A 25775-nucleotide genomic window follows, 5' to 3' on the forward strand; every position below is an offset into this window, starting at 1 on the left:
TTTTATAATAATAGTTTATGCAATAGATATATACCGTAAAGTATATAATAAACTTATCACTGAAAATTAGCTTATTGAAAATTAGCTTGTCTTCAAATATTTTATATGAGAGTTAAAGAAAATTGAATTTTTTTCGAATTTGTTCGAACAAAACTAATCGAATGACATTTATTTGATGAACGAGAATCGTATCAACATCAATGCGAGGTGAATATCAGACGTCGCATTTAGCATGAATGTACATACTGGAATATCTTATCGCGCAGACACATTTAGTGCAAATGTAAAGCGTCTTATCTCGACTCAAGGATAATATTTGCCGCTCCACGAGTAGTCGAAAATTTAATCATAATTCCGATTCTCTCCATTCCATATCTTCCCTGTATCTTCGTATTTCGTGTTCACCTTCCCTTTGAGAAGGAAACAATGGCATTCCCCATAGCGTAACTCGCACTCGACCGACTCGCAATATCCATCGCAAACGGCCGACGCTTCGTTTTGTCCTAGAAAGTCCCTGTTGGAAAAGGTTCTTCGTGATATTTAACGAGAGAAAGAGAGAGAGAGAGAGAGAGAGAGAGAGAGAGAGAGAGAGAGAGATTGAGATTGAGTATATGCGCGTGTATGTGTGTGTGTCTCTTCGCCCTTCCTACATTCGGCATTTGGAGGGTGGAGTTCTTTCTCCCCTGCTTGCTTTTCTTTCCAGCAACGTTGGTCTTGTTCTATCTAGGATATTTTTTAAAGGGGATGTATATTGAAGATGCGAAATCCTTTGACGTTCGCCCACGGCGTATGAAAATAGAGATCGGAATTGTTACAATTTCAACGTGGTCGAATTTCAATGGCGCCAACACGCGAAGTGTTATAATACTTTTGTGATTTACGACATATCTTGTGACAATGGAAATTAAAAACGATGTTAAATGAGAAAAATTTTAAATGCATTTTTCCGTCTATCTAATTATGGCGTTGACAACTGTGACAAGAAGTAAGAAAAGAGAAAGGATAGAAATTAAATTTTTCTTTGTTTTCATTATACTTAAACGAGTAAAACAACCGTTTAATGGCAAAGAAGTGAAAATGGCGATCGCAGTACATAGGTGCTCCAACAAGCGGTAAAGCCTTTAAAGGGATTAAATAAATATTGTTTAATCGTGTCGCAGTAGAGGAATTTCAAAAGGAAGAAGAAATTGTCGATAAAAGTTACGCAAGTATAAAAAAAAAGCTTATATTCGCATAAATATCTACATTTTCTAATAATTTTACAATGTCACATATACAAGTATTTAAATTGTCTTTTTTTTTTTTTACTTTTTATCATAAAATCCCTTTTACAATAAAGAATTATATTTTAATATACGAAAGGCCATTGCAACTGATTATGCTTTTATTATTTTTTTTTTATTTGCACAAAGTACCACCTGTTGCCACGCAACAGCTGACGTGTCGACGCAGAGATTAACTTTGCCGTTATTTTAACTTTAACTTCAGCTTTTGAAAGTTATTTTTTATAATTATTTGAATGACAATTTATGCTCATTTTTTTTATATTAATCCTCGGCATGACTTATATGCGTTGCAGCTCGTATAATCGCATAAGCTTCAATGATGAAAACATCACTTATATAATGCGCGTGTTTTGTTACTGTTCATAAAAAAATCGAGACAGAAGTTTTTAAACGTCAATTTTAATTCATCCGTGACTCGTTAAAATATATTTAAAGCAATAAATCTGGAGGTCGGTGGAAATCGGCAAATCGCAGTTTTTAAAGCTTTGAAGCGCAGTTAAAGCTCGCGACCTTTCGCGTGTTACACGCGAAAGTTGCGATGCATACGATACACCGCCTTGACAGACCGAATTAATGCGACAAAAAGGAGAGAAGAAACGCAAGAAAGAAAATACGTTAATTCACTTGTGATTTCTGTACTTCCGCGATATTCGCAATTTTGATGAGAATTGTGTAAAAAAGAAATCTTTTCAATATTCGTTATCCTATTTAATTCTTTTTTTTATATAAATTTACTATTTTGATATTTTAATTTTGATATGTTTATTATTATTTCGATTTTATGGGAAATTGCAGTTTAGAAATAACTACAATAATACTTATAATGTCATTTTGACATTTTAACTTGATTTAAAAATTATTATTTAGATTGTATTAAAAAAATATTTGTAGGGAAATATTTTGGGGAATAATAAAAAATAAGTATTTAATATGAATTTTTTGGATTATCTACACTGAAATAAATGTCTGATTAATGAAATTTACTCAGTTGAAAATCAGACGAATCAGAATTTTCTTGTTAAATCTAATTCTAGTTTCAATGGACAAACCAGAATTTTGATATAATCAGAATCTTTTGGTCCATTTTATTTCCAGATATTTTTCTCAGTGCAGTAAAGCGTTTCGCAAACTATATACGTTGCTAATTTTTTTCCTCTTAGATAAGGAGAGATGACCTTGATCGAAGTTTCCTTGCTTCTTCAAATGATTCAAGGCGATTCATGTTTAATTCTGTAGTACCTCTAGCACTTTCTTCTACTCGCTCTTCTTCCCGTGATTAGACGATCGCGGCCGGTAATGAGCTTTCTCAGGACTAAACGTGTTATTCGGAAACTTGTGCTCCACCGTACTACGTTTTCTTGTAACATCATTAGTTGGTGTAGTCCCAGAAGAGTCTTATTCGACAAATTGCTACGCAAAGGATCCAAATGAAGGGAAAGAGAGGAAGAGAAAGAGAATCGCATAAATTCAGGAAAGCAGATTCCCCAGGCGGATGACTCAAGTCGCGTTACACACACTTATGTAAAGAATAATTTTCTTACGCAAATAAACTTGCTACGATAATGTTGGAGGAATTATCAATGAAGAAATATATATTCTCTGAAACGATTTGGAAATCGGTAACACGAAATTCGTGTCACGAGCATCTCAAAATTTATTTAAGGAATTTAATTACGAAGAGAATTCTCCGTGGACTTATCGGAAGTTCGAAAATTGAGAAAATTGAAAAGCATTGAAGGCATTTTATCGCGACATAGACGAGACACAATTCTGGGTGTTTTCTAGCAAGGCAAACACAGTCAAACACAATCAGACACAATGTAATATAGTGAATCCATTACATTCTTGTTGATGTTTGTTAAACAAGAATGAAATGATTCACTATGTTACACAGTGGCTGCGTTCGCTTTGGCGCTCACAGTGCTTATGAGCATAAATTGTCCTTTAATATTTAATAAACAACAAGGATGAAACGATGAAACACTTAAGGCATTGTGAGCGCCAAAGCGAGCACAGCCAGTGTCTGACTGTGTTCTTGCTCCCTCTGTTAACATCTTCGTTTGTAAAAAAATCGTTCATAAAATAACACCCTGCACTCGTGTACTCGAGCCACATATTGTGTGCAACAAAGTATATATGAGGCGTTTCAACTCGACTATTTTTCGCACATTGCTTTTGTTCTAATATCACATGGCGTATGTATTATAGGATTAAGAACCCCGTTCTTATTCGCTCGAAAATAGTCGAGTCGCCCCTCCGACTCTTCGGCTTCCCCCAAAAGGAGGGTTTAGTGGCGGTGCTAAAAGGTCGAAAGTTAAAAGGAGCAAAAAAAGGGGAGTTTAACAATTCCCTAACGTACAGGTGGTTTTCCTTCCCGTGGTAATGCTGATTACGTTTAGCCATTCTGCATTAGTCGAGAAGATCTAACACGAAGTGACCTTCTGCACTGGAAAAAGAGTCTGATTGCATTAACCTGGTCGAAAATGAGCAAATCAAAATTTATTTGTTAAGTCTATTATATTAATAATTCTAATTGAGATAATCAGAATTTTGATTATACAGTTTTAGTGTAATCAGAAATCTTCTGGTTCGTTTATTTTCAATCAGAATTTTTTTCTCATTCCCGTTTCTACCAATGTAGATTAACTTTAATCTCTCTCTTTTAATCTGGTCTTCTCATCTTTTTCTAATGCTTAAAACTAGAAAAAGATAAAGAGTTGATTGAACAAAGACGAAAAGAATAGTTGCTAAAGCATTTAAAAATTTAATTAGATACAAGTCTGAAAATAATTTTGTTCGACTTTGAAAATATTATGTAGGACGCTCAAGTTGATTGCTAGAATGTCAAAATTTTTTGTAGCACTTAAAATTTCTAGATCATTATTTTGATCTAACAAATTAAGTTATTTTCAGATTTGTATTTAGGTAAATTTTTAGATATTTTAGTAAAATTATTCTTTCTCAAAGTGCTCAAAGTTAATTAAAAGTAAATAGTATATAATATTAGATTGCAAAAACGGAATAAACGAAATCCACAAATTAATTATTTTTTAATCCAATTTGTTCAAAACACTGCAGTTTTTTTAATCGTTAATTCTCTTTTAATGCGTTTTTCCAACAGCGTATAAATTCATCGATGTATATTTTGATCGTATTTGATATTATTTAAATAAAGTGTTCGAGCGCGACCAATATATCGCAGATATTAAAACCGAACAGAGTTATTTGATCGTGTGTACAAAACAGATTTCGGGCAATTTTTATTCCGTAAATGGAAGATCGTTAAACATTTTTTTGCGCAGAGCGTCGGTTTCGACGTGCATCTCGCGTTCCGTTAAGTTCCTCAATATTACGAGATTATGCAGAGTAATGCAGCGGTTAGAAACGGGGCGAACGTGGCGTGAGCGAAAATAAGCGACACGTGCCTTTTTACCGAGTGCTTGGGCACTCCCTGGTCCCTTTGCACCCTGCAAGCGTATTTACAAGGGTATTTGCTTTCGCGCGTTGGATAACAGCCCGGCATGAGAGTCGCCGCGGATGATGCGGCCATTCGTGTGCGCGGTCACGCGAAAATTTACGCGTAATACGGAGCGTGGGGTGCACGTGCAAAAGTATCGTGGCTGCCTAAAGTATACTAATGCAACGAGGGGAAGTTTTTCATTTGATAGGATATAGGTGATGGAGTGACGCTTGAAGCCGCGCACATTTATTGGTTGGGGTTAGACTTCCTTTTCCCGTTAAGGTAAATGTCCCAGTGACCGGACATGTTCAGATACTTATACACAAAATTCATTATTAATTTCAAAATTGGAAATTGTAAATTATAAATTCATAAAAGAAATGTGATTGAGTACGAAGAATCGCTTTGACCGAATATGGCCTCTTTTACTCATGTGTGTTTAATCTTAAAAATGCTGTTTTTATTATACAATATTATAGTCTAATTGTATTTAAAGATTACAATTAAATTATAATATACTATATTTAAAAAAGCATTTGAGATTAATAATATAAACAAATAAAGTGTAAATACTTTTTGTGTAAATACTTCTAATATTCTTGACATACACTGAAACAAAAGATTGGCTGCAACAATTTAGATGATAAAATATAGCGTTTTTAATTGACTGCAATTAATTTTTGGTTATAGCACCATTTTTAAATGCTATACCACATTCACAGCCAATCTTTCCTTTCAGTGACATACGTGATTATTGGAATGTTTACTTTAGATGCCTTTTTTTTTTTTAACGCAACCCGCGTGGGGTGATCTGGCTGCCTTGAGATAACCGATGCATGTGTATGTATACGTACAACAAGAAATACATCGAAGATAATCTCACCATCCTAAAAAGAAGTCAACCCCAATTCGCCTCGGCTCATATATATATATATATATATAGTATCCCAAAATAAATGTGCTTTATAGTGATAGATTTTGTGTGAATATCGATCGTTTCTTTTCTAAATGAAATTATTGGCACAATTGTGGCGATTTTCCAACTTTTAAATAGAACTATGAATCTCATTAAAATTAAAGTGTACATGAGGAGAGTAATTTTGAAATATCTAAAAATATAAACTGATCTAGAAGGATCTAAAAAATAATTTTTTTGAATTATCGAAATAATTATATATATAAGACGCTTAAACTTAATGCTGCAAACAGTTTGATATTTTAGCAACTAGCTTTAGCGTTCTACATAATTATTTTGATAGTCCAATAAAATTATTTTGATAGTCTAACTAAAATTATTTTCTGTATAAAATTATCATCTGTATCTAGTTAAATTTTTAGATATTTTAAAATAAAATGTCCTTTCCGTGTAAATGAACATTCTATGAATCTATTATTCATTGATAACGAATTTAATAATATTGAATTAAGATAAAATATAAGCTAAAAAACGTGAAAAACAAGAAGTAACATGTTAATAATTTATATTCTTTAATCTTTTTTTTTTATTTTTTGTTCGTTTTTAATTTTTTCTAGTTTTCTTATGGTACTCAATTTTTTCTCATTTTCTGATATATCTCTTAGGTAACATTAGTCATACAAAACTGGAAATACGAGAAGCGAATTTCAGGAAATTTTAACGGAAAGAGCGAATAATTCGTGAGACTAACGTGCGAGAAAGTATTCACGTGCAAATTGGCGCGATAGCGAATCTAAGCGCGAAGTGATAACACGTCGCTCTGGTGGATCTAGTTACTCGTTGCCGACGTTTGCTTTCAAGTCAGGAACGAAGATAAACTTCCCTTGCTTCTGCCCTGTTAAGCTTCAAACGATCGCATCTTGTCGCGTTTCTGTTTAATATTGGCGTTTTCAGTCTTGTAAGTTGAAAGCCAACATCTGTATTTTTAGAAGCAAATTTCGAGATATTTGCTATTTTCAGATGTGCAACTTAACTTTTAATTAATCATGTGATGTCAAATTGACTTCATAACTAAAGTGTAAGAAAATATGTATATTTCTTTGAGACAAATGGTAAAATTGATTATTTCTATCGCCTATTCAAAAATAAATTGCATATTCTTTGCAATATTCTTTACATAGGAGTATTTTATTCCTCACTCAATCGATTAAAATATTAAAAAAATAACTTTAAATTGAACTTAACGATACTGTAATGATCCATTAATTATATAACAAACATGAGCGATTGCAGCTTTTTATAAATTATTTTTTCTCGATTCGCTGAATAAAGAAGAGAAGCAAACGAACTTTATAAAAAATTGGAATATTTCTTGCAAATGAGTCGAATGGACGATTTCATTTACATATTTTTTTCAGAAGATAATGATTCCACCATTTAAAACAAAACTCCGTACGCTGTACTTCGAAATCCAGTAAATCGATAGACTCGTATGTGCGAGGCTCAGGTTTAGCTCTGCCGTGTGAGACGTTGAAGAGAGAATAATTGCCGTTCGTCACGAATAAGCAGAAGCGACCAATAAGAAGCAGCGCCGATTAATCTTACGCGAGGCACCGCAGACGGAGAGAAATGGAACGAAGAGAAGATGTGAGGAGAGAGTTAGCAGTTGATATTTGACAAGATTAAAAAGGATGCAGCAAAAAATTTTATTTCACAGCATAATCCGACACGAATAATCCCATTTATATAGCAAACTGAATTTAATAGAAGTTGACATTAATAGACAAAGAGTTTTTATTCGCACGAAACAGTTTTTTTTTCGCTAGAAAAGAATGTTTTAATTTTACAAAATCATTCAACTTTCTTTTTATATGAACAAATCTCGTTTGACTAAATTTTTTCAATCATTAAATTGTTTGCAAATTTCGAAAATCATGCAAGCATTTGACAGTTTTACAGCAAAATCTCCCTGAATTTAGAACATTATACAAAATATATATTAAACTCTCATTTTACAAATATGAATATAAATGAATTTCGTTCAGAGAGGCAAACAACATGTTACAAATTATTTGATATAAATTCATATCAATTTTAACCGCGTGTCTAAATTTATAGTCTCTTATTATTCCTGATTTATTCATTCCTATCTGTTAATATTAATTAATTATACATGAAATTAATTGCACGTTTAAAATTTACTTTTTGGTTTTAACATTCATTTGCATACATATATTAATAATTAGGATTGCACTTGTATGTCACTGCCCTGCTGTATGTAAAGGTATATTACGGCGGCAGGGCAGAGGCGTAGTAAATAATAAAAGAGGAAAAAAGTAAATATATACGAACGCTGGGAATACGTGTTTAGTTTTCCGACATCACCTTGACGTGAGATTACGATGGCTGCGCATGTGGTGGAAAATATTTTTCTTTTCTCGGATGAGCCAAGTACTTTGTAAGACGCGGATATCCAATACAGGCGCCTCGACGCGAAGGGAGAAGTCGAGATCGAGACAGACCGCTGTTATTCTTTTGGAATAAAAGACTAACTTTTCAAGCGAAAGAATCGATCTGGCTGCCTCGCATAGTACGCTATTGAGATTCGAGTTGGACGGACCGTAGACTGTTCTCATTCTGGAAATAAAGTATCGTCCACGTTAGTGCCACTTCTACTGTCGTTCCAACCGATATTTGATATCCACGTCAACCAAACGAATTCATGTGCGTGTTGTGTGTACTAGACAAAATATTTATATATATATATATATATATACACACAATATTTATATATATATATATATACACACAATATTTATATATATATATACACACACACACACACACACATTTCCTAAAATGCTTTTTATTACACCAACATCGTAAAACGTTTCCCTAACTCTCTGTGGTACCTAAATCTTAAATTGATATTTTCTACAGACTAACGTTTTTATTTTTTTATTCTTCTTTCTGTTATATCTTTATTTAAGTGATTGCGATATACGAAATACTCATATCTCGATTTACAATAAATGAACATATTTTTTGTCGAATTGTTATCAGCAACTTATAACGTTTTTCACTGGGAAAATTAATGTAACATTGGTACAATTGAATGCAAATTAGTTTACTTATTTTTAATATTAATAAATAATTTAATTCTTTTAACGTTATGAGATTATTGTGACAACAAAGAATATGTAATTAAAATGGTTAAATTATTTATCGACACTGAAAATATGTAAATTAATTTGCATTCATCTGCGTCAGTGTTTTAAAACTTAAACGATAAAAATATCTAGACCATACACACACACACACACACACACACACATACACACACAATGTATATCTATATATATATACACCATTTGTCTTTATCTGCAGATTATATGAGTCCCTTAGTTGACAAGTAGCAAAAGTCCAAAATTAGGAAAAATGCATTTGTTATAGAAATAGAAAGTACTAAGAATGTTTGTTTTAGCTATCAATTTAATTAATTTTTATTTTGTTTTTATGTTTATAAAAAATAAAATCAATTTTACATCAAGTTATTGTAAATAAAGTTCATAAAAATATCTGGAATAGTGACTTAAGTCCAGCTTCTTTTACGGTCACTTTATTTATGATGTAAAATTGATTTTTTATTTTTTATAAACATAAAAACAAAATAAAAGTAAATTAAATTAATATAGATAAAACAAACATTTTTAATACTTTCTACTTCTAACAAACGCATTTTTTCTAATTTTGAACTTATGTCACTTGTTAACTAAAGGATTCATATGGTAGATTTTTCACACTTTATCTTTCATCTTTCATATTTTTTCTTCCAATAAAAAAAGGATTTTCGGGAGGATTTTTTTGTCCTTTGAACGAAAATCCTATATTTTTCGAAGCAAAATCATTTGAATTTTCTTCTTCTTAATCGTTCTTTCTTTTGGAAATTGCATTCTTTTCATACTGGTGAAATGTTTAAAAATCGAGAGACCTAGTTTCTTTTTTCTTCCATTACATCGCATAACTTTGCGATCGTAGCAGTTCTCGTTCGTGAGTTATCAGTATGGAATGTCGCAGTATCGAGAAATCTCGATTAAAAACTTCTCGATGTTGAGAGCAATCGTCTGTGTTATACATATTACGTTATATCTTCAGCAATTTTCTAGATATTTTTATCGTTTAAGTTTTAAAGTTTGCACTGAGACATATAACTATTACGTAACTAAAATATTTTCTTTTTTCTTTTTTTTTTTTTTCGATAACTTTTAGCAAATATAAATTTGATATTCGCGCAGCATTAAAACGTGTCATCTGCTACCACTTTTATGGCAGTGCAATTTAACCTTGTTTTACAGTACTCACATCGACACAGAATCATGAACTTTGAACCTGGCAATCGAGAAGGAGAAGAGCGTGTGGTGAGCTTAATCCTCTTTGCTTCCGATTCCGCGTGCAGATATAAGAGCGAGGAAGAGGAGGAGAATGCTCGCACGCGCACGCCCGCGTCATCGCGCTAATTGGCTGTCAGTATCGGCAGAAAGGAATTTCAAAGCTCAAAGCTTTGGATGTATACAACCGCGGAATTCCACACGAATAATCCAGCGCTTGGTCGGTCCATTTTTACACACATTGAGCTCTGAGAGATATAGAGAGAGGTATAAATGTTCGTGCAATAAACGCCTTGGGGTTTACGTTTCCGTCCGCGCGTTTCATTTTGTCGATTTAAAAAAATGCCGATCAAGAGGATCGCGGGAAAACAGCGTGGTATTTTACCATTCTATTTCCCTGGAATTAAGATTTATCTGTTTGTGTGCAACTCGACGTGCAATATAGTTCGAGCATTTTGATTTTATCGCAAGCACGATGATATTAAACGCTTACGGCGACAATACTAAGTGATACGAAAATACGTAATTTGTATTTATAATAACAATAATAATTGCTATAAAAATCTAGCCGGAAGCTTTAACATCGAAGGAAAATTAATCAACTGTAAAAATCTTTTAGATACAAATATTGAATGATATTGTATTTATATAAATAAATTATTATACTTTTAACGCTAATAAATATCACATATATTACTTTGAGATAATTTTGAATAATTTTCTAATAATATAAAATTATTATTTGTGCTAGCTTCTTAATTTTATCGTTGTTGATAAGAAAAGCAAGTAAGCCTTGAATATAATTTAACACGATATAGGTAGTGAAAGTAAGGGCTCATTGATGCCACCAGATTTGTACTTGCTATAATAGCAGGAATCGCTAAGGAAAGGGTCGGTCGATGACCTCGTGGCCATTGCGGCCGTGACACAAACGTAAGCAACTAGGAAAGGATAAAGGAGAAGACCCCTTTTGGACTATCCGATCGTCTTCAATTTTATCCTTGCTCCACCAACGAAAAAAATCGATTTTATTCCCCTCCAAGTATTCTCGCATGACCAAAGATCCTTGGTAAGAACGTACATTGGAATTCATATTCGGTCTTCATAGCTGCTATTACTTTTTGTCACGGTTTCTAACATGGAAAAGCCGGAAGGGCTATCAATTCATGTTTAATAACTCTCGAAATGGATTCGTTTAGAATACATAAAATTCATGAAATTGCCCTCCCAGAAAGGACTTCTGATAACGAGATAAAAAAATATTCTTATCGCAATCTTATTCAGTATAAAATAAAATAAAATAATAAGATTAAATCGATAATTTTTATTTTCCTCCTTCGAATTAAATAAGATTGACTTATTGTGAATCTTGATTATCTTGAGATAAATAATAGTATATATATTTCAGTTTATATATTTTTACATTTAAATAAATCTTTAAACTGAAAAGAAAATCATTAAATCTTAATACATTTTTCTTTTAATAGTATCAAGTAAACATTTACTTACAGTAAATAAATATTTATTTATTGAATAAAAAAATGATTGTCAAATCAAATTAGTTTTTGTATCAAATAAATATATGTTTACATTTAATAAATATTTATTTAGAACTATTCAAACAATCATTTATTAAAATTTGCTATTATCGTTCAGTATTTGGCATGAAATCGTTGTCCAAGATTATTTTATTCTAGAATTAGAGTGAAAAGCTCATATATTTTTAAAAAAATATAGACTATAGGTGTTTAAACAAGCTAAATTTATTAAAGTTCATAAAGATAAAAATCAACATGATAGAAATAATAACGTCATATATAAATTAAATTGTAATAACTGTGATGCTTTTTACGTTGGCCAAACGAAGAGACAATTACAGACAAGAATTAAAGAACATCGCAATAATATAAAATTAGACCAGTCCAAACACTTAGTAATTTCGAAATATAATATATCACCGAAACCAATCATAATTTTAATTGGGAAAATGTTAGTATTCTTGATTTTGAAAAGAACTATCGCAAAAAAATTATTTCTGAAATGATATATATTAAAGAATAAAATGGTTTAAATTTAATGAAAGATACTGAATTATTGGACATCTCTTATTTTAATATACTTGACGATATACGCGAACATAAATTGTCATAGTTTTGAACAGACTTCTTTTTACATTCGATTTTATTGACTTACTTTTATTTAACCTACACATTACATCACTCAATTTTTAAACAAGAAACAATCAACTTCTAATTTTTATGTACCAGATCTCTGTTTGAGAGTTTTAATTACAGTATTTTATATAAATTAACATGAGTTATGTTTTGATCCTGTACTCATTCATAATTAATTATATTAATTAATTATATTACTTTAATACATCTTCTCGCATTCTACAAAATATAAAATATTCATTCATAAATGCATTCTCAAATCGTTTAATGCAAGTTTGCGACAAACTGGATTCTCGATTTCAACCGATGAATTTAGTAAAATTATTTTATCGTGGGACACCATGTGTCTTTTGTTGACCGAAGTATTTTAATCTTCTTATCTTTTTGTAATCTTAACATATTTTGATGTTCGATTTCTTTATATTGACATTTCACCACTAATGATTTAAAAAAAAATTTCATTATATTCGTTATTTAGTTTGTTAATTTAATATTGTATTTTTGCGTTTTAACACTGAAGAAGGCTTCGTAAGCCGAAACGTTTGTTTATATTATATAGTATTTATATTCTTATGCTATTTGTATTAATTTAAAGTTCTAATTATAAGCTTAATAATATAGTTCGAAACAAGCCACAATATTGTTTAATTTTATTCTAGATTTAAGAATTTTCCATTTAAGAGTAAAATATTTCTGGCAATAAATTTAATCGGTTTTGTATTAATTCTATTTTATGATAGATAAAGAGTAACATCATTACATTCGGAAATATTTTCTATGACATATTGAAAATATTCTAATATTTTAGAGGAGAACAACATAGCTTTAGTAGTTTTATTTCGGTTTTATATTGAGAAATAAATTATTGTCGGAAGACAGGCAGAGTATATTGCGAATAGAGTAATCAATGAATATTGCGTATAAATTCATCGAATGTTCCATATACCGGTCTTCGTCGGTCTGTCGAATCTACTTTTTTCCGTTGAGCATTATACTTGACTTGGCAATTTTCCAAAGAATTGCGTGGTCGTTGCATTGCTTTGTACCATTCTCGTATACAATCGTTTTCCAAAACGAGACAAGGGAAAACGCCTTGATTTTTATTTATTCTCTATCTTTATGTGTTATATTTTCTAAAAAGTTCAAGGATAGAATAAAATAAATGTCAGATTCTAAGGAAGATGTCTATGGCAATGAAAATATTATATTTTGCACGATGACTTTTGCAAGAGAAGCAATGATTTCTTCAAGCATGCATTTGAAGATGTCAAGAAGTTTAGTAAGAGACCCTCTGTTTCCTATTGTGCTCAGTTGTGGCAGCCCTTCTATTGTTAAAACATTAATTCACTTTTCAATTCACTGTGGAGGTCAGAATTCCGTTAGATATAATTTTCTCATTCAAATATGTTATGTCTCTGAAATAGACTAAAGCGAAAAGCTTTTACTTTATTTTTATTTATATATTGGCAGGAATAAATTTAAACATTGGAATGTTCCAATAATATAATTAATAGCCTTATGATTATTTGTATTGTTTGTTATATAAATACATGCAGTTATCGCAAATAAATATTGTAGGGGAGAGATTATTAAATTCTCTCTCTCTCTCTCTCTCTCTCTCTCTCTCTCTCTCTCTCTCATTGAAAAATATTGCCTCATTTATGCTCTTGTTACACAAATACTTTATACTTATCAGATTATCTTTTCAAGCGATAGAAAACTTATTGTTAAATATTAATTCGAATTTTAATCCACAGAAATTTTTGATAAGCATTAAAAACGATGCGTCATATAGTGTTAATTATTCGCGCTTTAAATTTAGCTTATACCGGTTTTCATGTTTGGAAACAAATCAATTTTACAGAACTTAATCAGTCGGATAGATAATAATTGTTGTTTTCGATGTACACTGGGAGAGAAAATTAGAAAGCTCATTAATTCTCAGATAATTAAATTATAATTTTAGCCTCGCAAATATAATATACCTTTGGATATATTATTATAGATATATTATTGTATTTAATAATCCATATCATACTGTGCTTTGCGGTACTGTATTCTTGAATGAATCAACGGTTGTCTATTTCGTCTTTTTAATGGATCCTGCATTATTTCCTTGCGAGATATTGGTTGATATCGGATATCCCTCGTGACGTATCGGCTGTCGATTATCAGAATGAGATCGCAAAATGCGTCGGCGACACGCGCCGTTCCTTCAACAGCAGACATCAGAATTTTCCAAATATAATTAATGTATCTCAAAATAGTAATTTCTTATTAATAATTGTACATATATATCGATTGTCGGATTCACGAGCGACTGGATGCTGCGTCAAATTAGAAAATCGATACGACCTGCATTTTATGTTGCTGCGAGATTTATTTTTATTTCCAATATATAAAGGAAATTTCTTTTTCTCTCTACTTTTTAAGTTAGAACTATTCTGTCCACTTTAAGCGGATAAAGTTTATAGAAAACTAGTTTTAGAAAGAAATTTCGACAGCTAAAGAAGAGATAAAATATTTTCTTTTGCTTTTATTAATATGTTCTAAATAGTTAATAAATTCTTGAAAGTAAAAGATTTACAATAAATTTATGTAGTATATTTATAAATATTTTATTTTATACTAAAAACAAAATGTCGTAGCTGATTATATAAAAGTATATGAAAATGTTTATGAATATAAAAATCTGTATACATATACATATATACAGGGGATCTCAATGACCGTCAAATATTTTGTGCGTAGAGCGGACTAAATTGGGTCGGAAAATCTACCATTTTGCAATTTTCGCAAAAAACAATATGTTAATTGCTAAATATCACCGAATATTAATTCTAAATATTTTTTTACCCTGGTACTATCAATTTTACAGAAAAATAGCAGAGACAAAAATTGTTTATTCTTTTCTCATAGAATTCTGAGAATTTTTTCAGAATTTTTTAATACCGCATTTTCTCATGTTGGTAAAAATAGTTGCCAACAAAAAAATGCAGTAAAAAATTGATAAAAGATTCTTTACAATTCTATGAGAAGAAAATAAACAATTTTTGTCTCTTGCTATTTTTCTGTAAAGTTGATAGTATCAGGATAAAAAATTATTGAAAATATACCAATACCAATATTCGGCGATATTTAGCAATTAATATCTCGTTAACTATTGCGAAAATTGCAAAATGGGTAGAGAACTTCCGACTTACAATTAGTAAATCCGTTCTACCTGCACACGAAATATTTGGCGATCATTCTGAGACACGCTGTATATTTAGAAGTACATTTCAAAGAATTAAATTATAAATACTTTCAAGGCAAAATCCAATTATAACTACGACATGATTAAAATGTATGTAAGAAGTCGCTCTTTATTCGGTCTTATACATAAATGATTTGATGTGTATTTTTAATAGCTTGTTAAATTCTATACAATATAATAATATTGTAATACATTCTACAGAAAGCAATCATTAAAAAAGATGGGAAGAATATAATTGGATTCTGACGCGATTCTCTTTGCTATCACGTATTGAACGATTTACGTATTCACTGCATATTGAATGACGCATTGAATACATAGCAAATTAATAACCACTTGCAATTATACGAAACAACAATTCCATTAATGCTAATGAATTTTACGGGAAGCCCTCGATGTAAAGCATTTATTTTATTGAAATTTCATCGTAGTTGTAATTTTTATTCAAATATTTGTTTGTTGCATGTTTGGACATCTATGGTACTTCAGTAAACAATAATATTCGTTTAATCCAGAATCGATCGAGAAACTGCTATAACAGGAAGTTTAATTGTTTCTATTGTACCGTCGATTTGATCTTTCATGAATAGCAGCGCTCTGAAACTGTTATTTGAAATAGAGCAGATTTTTTTATTCAGAATAAATGTTCTTCAAGAAGATCAAATAAGGTTTCAAGATATGCATGGAATAAATTTATGCAATAAAAAGATTGAACCGTGACTACATAGGTTAAAGGTTAAATATATCAATAAATAGCAGAATTTCCAATTAACTTTCTTTAGTTAGTTCGTCGTGTATTTTGTCTTGACATAAAAAGATTAAATTTTAATCTGAATTCAATTTTAAATATCAAGTACTTAATATTATAGCTTACAATTATTATTTATACCTTTATTCTTGAAGAATATAAATATCTACATTTATGTTTTAACTTTAGAATTAACCTGACTATGTATGCATTGTCTGCTTAAGAAAACTGAACTTTAAATCTCTTTTGAGAAGAACATCTTGCTATTCTATATCATCCCTTCTTCATAAGCTTGTTTCCTCACGTCTCGTGAAATAGCACTTTGCAGAAAAGCAGAGACGCTGTCCTAACGTTTGTCCACCTCGGGATCACGGAAACGGAAATTACGAGTGAGAAAAAAGGAATATTAATGGGGTTTCTCTTCCGCGCCGTCTGCGGGATTTGTTATGTGAAAACGTAAAACCATTTTCGTCGGAAAGAAAACGAAATCGGGGGAAACAAAGTCTTCTCCACGAAGGGTGATTCGGCGGGGGAGAGGAGAGAAGAAGGGCGCAACACGAAAGTTGCAAATGGGCAAAGTTACGCGGCGATGGCGGAAGGGGTTGGGGGACTTTCTGTGTAAGTAACCGAGCTTGCGAGTTGTGCTTTCGAATAAAGCTCCAGTCTAACGATCGGGCAGCGTGCGTGCTTGGAAAAGAAATCGTAAGTCCCGCACCTGCTCCTGGCAATTTTTATTGCCATCTGGATTACATTTGATTGACCTGCTATTTTCTTCTGTGCGTCGTATAATGAATGTTCCATAAAAATATAAAATTAAAATGGCAGAGATATGAGAGGCACAGTAAAGTTCTTCTATTCTGATAAACTTTTCACAATGTAAAATGAAAAAAAATTGACAGTACGAGAGGATTATATCTTTTTAATACTTCAACTTTTAATTAAATGATAATCCCACATATTTGCGCTTTTCCTATTTTTAATATTAAATAATAATTTAGCAAGTAAAACTTAAATTATTATACGATAATAATAACTAACAATACGATAATAATAACAATGCTCTATGAACAAGATCCATCTATAATAGTCTATATGACAGACGTAAGCATTCCATTTTTCGTAATATCGTTCAAACGGATGAAAGCCTCGAGGAATTTCGCGCTGCCTCAATGTCAACCTCAAAAGTTATTACGCGATGGATCCATTTGACCCAGATTCGTAATTCTCCGGAAAGTTGGTCGTGCCGTCGAATCAATCCATAGATTCGCGAACGAGATCGGTCCGAGCCTGACGGATAAATCGATTTTGATAAAATGCCGCGAAATTAAACCTGGGTCGCGCTCGATATTTCTGGCGCTTTTGTCACATGATAACGCTAAGCGGATTGCGAGCGAACTTACTCACACATTGTGAAAATGCGCGCAATGGAACGGATTAAAAACTAAAATGATCACGAGGAAAAAGTTTGTAAAAAATTGAATAAGCCAGAATAAAATTGAAACTGTGTATAAAAATGTGTATCCGAAAAGTTGCAGCATTGCAAGAGAGGAATTATGTTCGGTGAGAAATAAAACTGTCAACAAAAGAGAAGTGCTATTAAAATAATAAAGATGCTAAAAGAATCGAGATATCCTATAAATATTGTGAATATTTTAGACTAACAAAACGCAATTTTTAAATATAGTGTTTTTTTTTTAATTTATTTTTATGATGAAGTTAAATAATTTGAACGATATTATATCGCTATACATTTGATATGATTATATTGAGAGGAAAAATATAACTACTATAATTTAACTAAGAAATAGTTGTTTTTTGAGACAACTATATATTCACAGTTGTTTTAATATGCAAATATAATATTAGGCTATTAATAATAATGTACATTATTTGAGAATCTTTAATTTTTCTTAATATATCTTTTTTAATTATTATTACCATAAATAATAAATTAATTAAAAAAGAATTATATTGCGATTATATTTAAAATTATCATAATTTACAGTAAATACTTTTTCATGTTTAAGAGAATTGATATTTGTGACTATAATTGCATGATGAAATAGTTATGATTAGAAGCTCCATTTTTATTATTGCTATGTTACACATGTACAGTTATTATCACATGTAGCAATAATAAAACTGGAACTTCTAATCATAACTACTTTATCATGCAATTATAGTCATAAATACCAAACGCTTTTATTTTAGTGTTATATCCGTTATATTAGATCGAAGTTTATTCGATATAAAAAGAAAATAAAAAAAGCCGAAACTGCAACTGTGACGTTCCGCACTGATTACATTCAGCGCAGGATAAATGTTGCGGTCGTATGGCTCATATATGTGCGAACACACAGAAGGAAATTGCCTCGGGAGAACTTATTGACCCGTATTTCATAATAAAAGCCAACATTACAATTGATTTGTGACGTAGCCGTTGCCGTATTGCACAGGTAGGACATCACGTTGCAGCGTTTTGCTATAATAATCTCGCGTGCTCGCAGCCTTTAAAGATTTACGAAAACTTGTTGCACAGGTATAACTCGAACTCTCATGTTATTTCCATGAAGGCGCTATATATAATAATTAGAAAATCATACATGAAACGTGAGAACGAGCGTTTTCAAATTTTAAAAATTTTCGAGGGTTTTATTCTATGAATACATTCTTCTCAGCCTAAATATTTTTCATTCTAAAAAGAATGCATTGATTAATTTAATAACAAATTTATTTTATTCATACAATGAAAAAAAAATTATTGCAGCAAATTAAATAGTAAAATATAGCATAGCATTTTTAATTGGCTGCAGCAGCCAATTTTTAATTGCAGCAGCCAATTAAAAATGCTATATCATATTTTACCATCTAATTTGCTGCAGCAGCCAATTTTTTTTTTCTATTTTTTAAAATCGAAGAATTGAGTTTCTTCTACAGTTTTATACTGCATATTGAGATATGGACGAGTCTCGTGATCTATGATGAAACGCTCCGGATTCTTCCCTCTCTTTATGTCGGAAATCCGCGCATAGGCGGGTTAAAGGAGCGCCGTCGTGTCTCGCACTGTGTTTATCCCCACGTCTCTCGCGGTTTTTCGCCGATCGCGGGTGCAAAGACGCGGCCCTCCCACGTCGCACTCCGAGAATCTCGCCGCACATCCCTCGGTATTCCGGATGCACGATACATCGGGCGCATTCGCGGGAAATTTGTGGGCGACGTGTCGAGTATGTTCTTGGATACGTCGCGTCAGCCGGGAATGCCGTCGCTGGTAATTCCTCGCGAGAAACGTCTCTCGACGTGCACCCTGTGAAAATGACGTCTTTCCCTTCGGTTTTTTCTTCCCCGATTTTGCACCAAATTGCATTCGCAATGCGTTCGCAACATTAAACGCCAGCTAACTCTCTGATATCGTTCGTGTAATAAATTCGCGAGCGAACGTGACCGATTACATTGCATGCGGAACGATTCTAGGACGAGTCACACTGCAACTAAGTTTAAAAATACCTATCCCTTCCTGAAACTGATACTTTCGCGAATGCTAATTTGTATTCCTTTAATGCCGCATCCGGTGTTAGGTCTAAAACGCTTGAAGTTTAATTTTAGAAAATACGATAGTGCCAACATTTCTGAATATTTTCTAATATTATCACTGTTTTATTTTTACAGCTTCAATCGTCGGTGGTTCCAGCGGCACACAGTGGTTCGTTCACGAGCTCCAAGGGACAAGAATATTTTTTGGCGGTAAAGGTACGTCTTATTTATTAATACAATTACAAAATGGAAAAACATTGATAAATTTTAAATCAATCTCTCTCAATAATATAGTCGAGTTGAAATTAATTTAATTTGAGTTTTTATATTTTGAAGACTCGAACGGTTCATTGTTAGATATTATTAAAGGAACAATGGCAACTCCTTGATATTAAATGATATTTTGTTACTTTTAATCTTTTCCATATCAAAATGTATTAAAATGTAAATTAATCTTTTTCTGTAGTTAGTTTCAAAGTAAACAACATTCATATTAAGGTATGCCTAATAATAATAAACTTAATAATAATAAACTAAATTTGAATCAAATATAATATTTGAGTTAAATTATTCCGTTGTTTAAATTAACGACATATTAAATAAGAGCGATCTATTAAATAATTAAAAAGAAGTCAAATTGAATATAATTTGACGTTATGAATTTAACAGTACATCTATTACACTGAACCCTTCGTTACATCGAATCCTTCAATTCTCATCTTTGATATCGTTATTGCTTTTGGCAATCTTTATCTTTTGACACGATAAATGCGCACGAACGAAATATGCCAGAAGATAGCAAACAGAATAATATTATGTGACATAAAGACTTTGCCGAGATAGATAAGAACTTCCATATTTTCTCCGTCTCTTGATGGAGGAAATACTCCTTTCAAATATGTGAAGAGAAATGTTTGCGAACAAAGGAAAAACGTTTTCCATGTTCGTGATGGTAACGTTACGAGTGTGCGGGGGTAACATAAGTCTCGATATCTTTTAGTTAACAATTGACAAAGCAAGAAGAATTCTGCTACCATCGTTGTTATTGCTATCATCGGTATTATTTACAGTTTATAGTCAGTTTATTCATTTATTTTAGTTAAATATTGTTTATTATTTTTATAAATCTGCACTGAGAAAAAGATGCTTAAAAATATATTTGTAATAAATTTATTTATTTCACTGAAATAAATATTTATTTAAGTACAAGCGAAATAAAATTTTACTCCTAGCAAGTAAGCCATCTATTTTATTTTTTTGCAATTAACGAGATATATTTTACAGAAATGAAATATATTTCACAGAAATAAGATATATTTCACAGAAATGTATTTCCTTATTATAATCAAATTTCGTAAGTAACATTTGCTTCGCAATATTTCGACATTTTTCTCTCAGTGTGACCACGAAAGATCATAAACTGTGCAAGAATTTTATCAAAATGGAAAGGTTTTTAGATCATCGTTAACGTTTTTCATCTTTTTCTTTAATTTTTAGTGGCGGTCAAAATATATTTCTAAAAAGCGTTTGTAGCTGCGCTTTTTTGTGCATATCCTGTACACGACGAAACGTTAGTGAATCGAGATGCATCGAACTGTGATTAACAAAAAGAACCAATGGAAATCAAGAGGTGACATTTACTCGACGAATTTGCCAATGCCATGTCAAATTCGTTCCAATCTCCAGGTATATTTGAGGTTTTATGCTGAATCCCATCCGATCTAATATGTTTACGGTAATGCACCGAATTGACGCAAATCGTCTTTTTGATGCGTTTCACGCTATACACGCAAAACAATATTTTGCTGCTCCAGCTAGAATTATAGCTGTTTTTTGTATCTGATAGAAAATTATCATACTGAAAGAAAAGATTAGCTGAATATGGCATAGCATTTTTAATTGATTGCAGCAGTCAATTTTTGGTTGCGTTAGCCTATCGAAATCTTATGATATTGCGGATAGGATAATGCAACCAAAAATTGCCTATTGCAGCCAATTAACAATGCTATATTTTATTATCTAATTTACTGTAGTTAATTTTTTCTTTCAGTCTACGTCTATAGAATTTATAACACAAATCTAAATTTCTATTTCTGTGATTATCTATGTGATTAGGCAATACATATCCAATATCGCAGTACTTGTTAAAAATTTATCTATTTTAGCTATTTCGTACTTAGATAATTTTCGCCTGCAAGATCTTTTTTGAGTGTAGGTATATCGAAGTTTTTATTCTGCGAGGGTAGAATATTGCGGTCCCAAAACATCTTCATTATCCATAAAATAACCGTCTCGATAACGATGTTTGAAGTCTTCTGTAGCATTACTTATTAACATAATAAAATTATAATTAAAATTAACGAAGCTTTTATGAATATTTTAATTTTTAATTATAAACGTAAAATCTTAAATATTAAATTTTATATAATATATTTAGTGAACAAATAATAATAAAAGAATTTCTTATTAGATTTTATTACATTATTTTTATTATTATATATAATTATTTGTTACGATAATGTTGTAATGAAGGAAGGGCTTTTTCTTTCAAAACTGTGATCAGCAGAAAACCCTGAAGGGAAATATGTGATGATTCTCATGTAAAATCCTCGCTGCATGGTGGAAGTACTTCCATCATGTTCTCGATGAGGGAAATGAGTTTTATTTTGTGACTCGGTTCGCCTTTTTTCGTCTTGCACGAACCTTAGCGCGCGCAGGTAATTGCTTTGAATAATACGATTCCCGAATAACTCCACAGCTTTAACCGCGTTATCAATCCTCCGCGGAACTACGTGGTCCTTGGTAAACATTGTTTGCCAAGGGAATGTCACTTCAAAGTCCCCTGGATAAATGTCATTACGCTTGTTATGTGCGGCTGCGCTTTCTACTGAAAGAAACAAGCGCACAGATGCAGTAGGGTCGCTTTTAACCCATTCAACATGGAAACTCCTTCGATTCTCGAAACCGACGTTGTCGGTTCTTACAGAACGTTCTTGGGAACGTATGGCATAGTTAAGCCCCTTTACAACCCTTCTGCTATTCAAGTATTGAAGAAATTTAATTCTGTATTTTTGAGAATCGAATTCTTCTTTTAGATAATTTTATAATAATTGTTCTTTCGCAGCAGATTTATTAAAATTCTTCTTTCTTCTCTCTCTTTTCTTTTTTTGTGTCGCTTTAATATCTATAAATTTTTATTATGTAGCTATGCATTTTAATTTCAAACTTATATTACTTTGCAATAAAGATAATCTTCTTCTCACGAAAGCAGCGTGTTCCAAGAAATTGCATAATCAAAAAGCTATTTCCACACGCGACAATAACGTATTTTTTTTACGTAATACATGTCATATCACCGATGTAAAATTGTCGAGTATGCTGATGTATCGAGCGTTAAAAAATATTGTTCTTCAAGGAATGTTTTACCAGGTCATGGCTTTCAGTATTTCGTTCTTTCTTCGCGAGTAAAAACTTTGAGTTTCTTTCTCTGTCGATGATCTTTTCACATGTCTATCTTTTCTAGATTTATATTTCTTTATTTTCTCTTGCACTTCTTCTTGATCTCTCAATACGATCGATGAATCGATTTATCAATGTCAATTAATTATGGGCATAGTCTGCTTTTTAATTTTATTTCAGAACTCAATGTTAAATATAAATATTGCCTTCAATCTCAAATTAATAATATTAGTACTGCAATATATAATATTAATGTACTTAATGTATTTCGATACCTTCAGTGAAAACAAATATAAATCTCTAAAGGGGCAAGAGTATATATTTTACATTTTAGTTCTACAAATCTAATTTATTAAATGTGCGGAAATGTGTGTGGGTGGAAATGAAAGATAGATAGACTGAAGATAGACGGACTGAAAGCGAAGATGGGTATAGGAAGCTGAAAGATACATAAGATATAGAAACAGACAAACACATTGAGTTAATTAATTAGAGTTACTTAAGGTAAGGTAATATTGGTTGTTTACCGCCAACGCAAATAGCAAATATCTGCAGATAAATTAATACGATTTGTAATTAGATGAGGTAGGGAATACCCTTAACTGAACAAGACAATCAACAATTAGAGTATATCGAAGGGTTCAGTACAATACGAAAAACGCGGTGCTATTCATCAGGATGAATCGTCGTATCTCGCATTGATGCTGACGTGACGATTACTGTTCCTCAGCAACCCTTCGTTCTTCGATTTTCCTGTTCCTATTAATCGAGCCAACGATTTCTTCACTTCGCAGGGGTTCGAGGCGACGCTGAGTGACAGCAAAAAGAAGTACGTCGACAAGGCGAATGCGCTTCTGGCAGCCTGGGAGCATGTCGGCAATTATATTTCTGTGGCACCGCCCGAGGCCATCCAGTCTCTCATAGAATGGGCTCACAGGTGGGTACACGTCGTCCGTCGATCGTTGTTGTTGCATCCGCGATTATGCGACCCTCGATTAACGGAGAACTTGTTTCACAAAGACACGTACCTGCGGGCAAGAGGATACACTGTTACATAACTGTGATTATTCATTGTCGCAATATTGTTGGAAAAAGGTAGATACCGTGTGATCTCTATATTGTGACTTTTTTCAATATGAAATTTTTTACATGAAATAATTATGCAAATATATATTTAATTGGAAAAAGAGTGATAAGTCGAACTCATTCAACAATACCAATAGTCTATTTTTGTAAAGCTACCTACATTAAAGATGTATCGTAATAATGATCTATCTACATTCTTGAGAGAAGATGATAAGTCGAATTCATTCCAATAGTCTAAAGTCTAAAGCATCAATAATCTATTTTTGTACGTCGGACTATCGATATTATGAATATATTATAATTATGATCAAATTAAATTGTTTAAAAAAATGTCACATGATTTCTACTTTATGATTTTTAATTTTCAATCAAAACGTAATAGTTGTACAAAAATTTGTATTTTAATTAGAAAAAGGATGATAAAAGTTAAACTCACTCAACAAACCAATAGTCTATTTTTGTATTTTTGTAAGCTGGAAATACACGACATTTTTATCGCATGTAATTTTTTAAACGCTTCTTTTAGAAATAATGAGTTTAGAGTGAGTGAGAATTTTTTTAACATCCTTTTATATTACTATATCATTAACCTTATTTAAGTATTTAAATAATTGAATATATAATGTCGGAACCAAGTTATATTTATATTAACTTAACCACTTAATTATGTTCATTATTATTGCATTATGAGATCTCTCCATCCATATTTAACCCATTTAACGCACAGCATATACACAGTCGACTTTTTTTATATTACCGACCGGAGCTTTTTCGACACAAAGGTAGCGTGAAACGAGTTTCGATGTAACAGCGTCGTTCTACGGCAGATGAACGTGATGGGAGAGAGAAAAAGCGTGAGAGAGATAGAGAAGTGGAAAGAGAAACAGACTGCACTGAGTAATGAATCTGCACGTATGTAGCACCGTCATACAAACGATCCCGGAATTTTGAATAGCAATGCGACGCAAATTCACGTTAACGTGACGGGTATACAACCGAGGCACCCTACGGGTACAGGATGGTCCAAAAGGGATGCGCGAGAACATTATTCTTCGCGAAGTTTCCAGTTTTCTGTAATGGAGGTCTGATTAGCGAGCCGTTCGGCATTGTTGCTGGTGGATGAATTAAATCTTGGGGGTGAATTAGACGTGAATAAGTAATTTAAATCTTGTGGATGAATTAGACGTGAATAAGTAATTAAGAAGCCGGACTTTTAATCTAATTTTATTTCCAATGAGTTTTTCGTTCATGATTTTATGATCGCTAATGCTAAGATGAAGCAATAAATTATCGCGAATTAACAGGATTTAAATTAACTCTCCTTTTCATTCAATACTCTTTCTTAAAATATAAATCTAATTATATAACATATATTAAATATTATTGGTTTAAAAATGAGTTGAAAGACAAAAAGAAAAGTTATTAATTTGTTTAGGGGATAAAACACATGTATATAATATTTATACTTTAA

At 31.8% G+C, this 25775-nt stretch overlaps 1 protein-coding gene across 1 annotated transcript in view; it reads left to right on the forward strand.

The window, feature by feature from the left end:
* Window positions 1-25775, forward strand: part of LOC108686994 — a 72637-nt gene that overhangs the window by 32994 nt on the left and 13868 nt on the right. Inside the window, exons 2-3 of the mRNA XM_018192542.1 lie at window positions 19895-19975; window positions 24013-24155. Coding sequence (XP_018048031.1) covers window positions 19895-19975; window positions 24013-24155 — 224 coding nt within the window. The remainder of the gene's footprint in view (window positions 1-19894; window positions 19976-24012; window positions 24156-25775) is intronic.

The sequence above is a fragment of the Atta colombica genome, unplaced genomic scaffold (genome assembly GCF_001594045.1).
Source record: "Atta colombica isolate Treedump-2 unplaced genomic scaffold, Acol1.0 scaffold198, whole genome shotgun sequence".
NCBI lineage: Eukaryota > Metazoa > Arthropoda > Insecta > Hymenoptera > Formicidae > Atta > Atta colombica.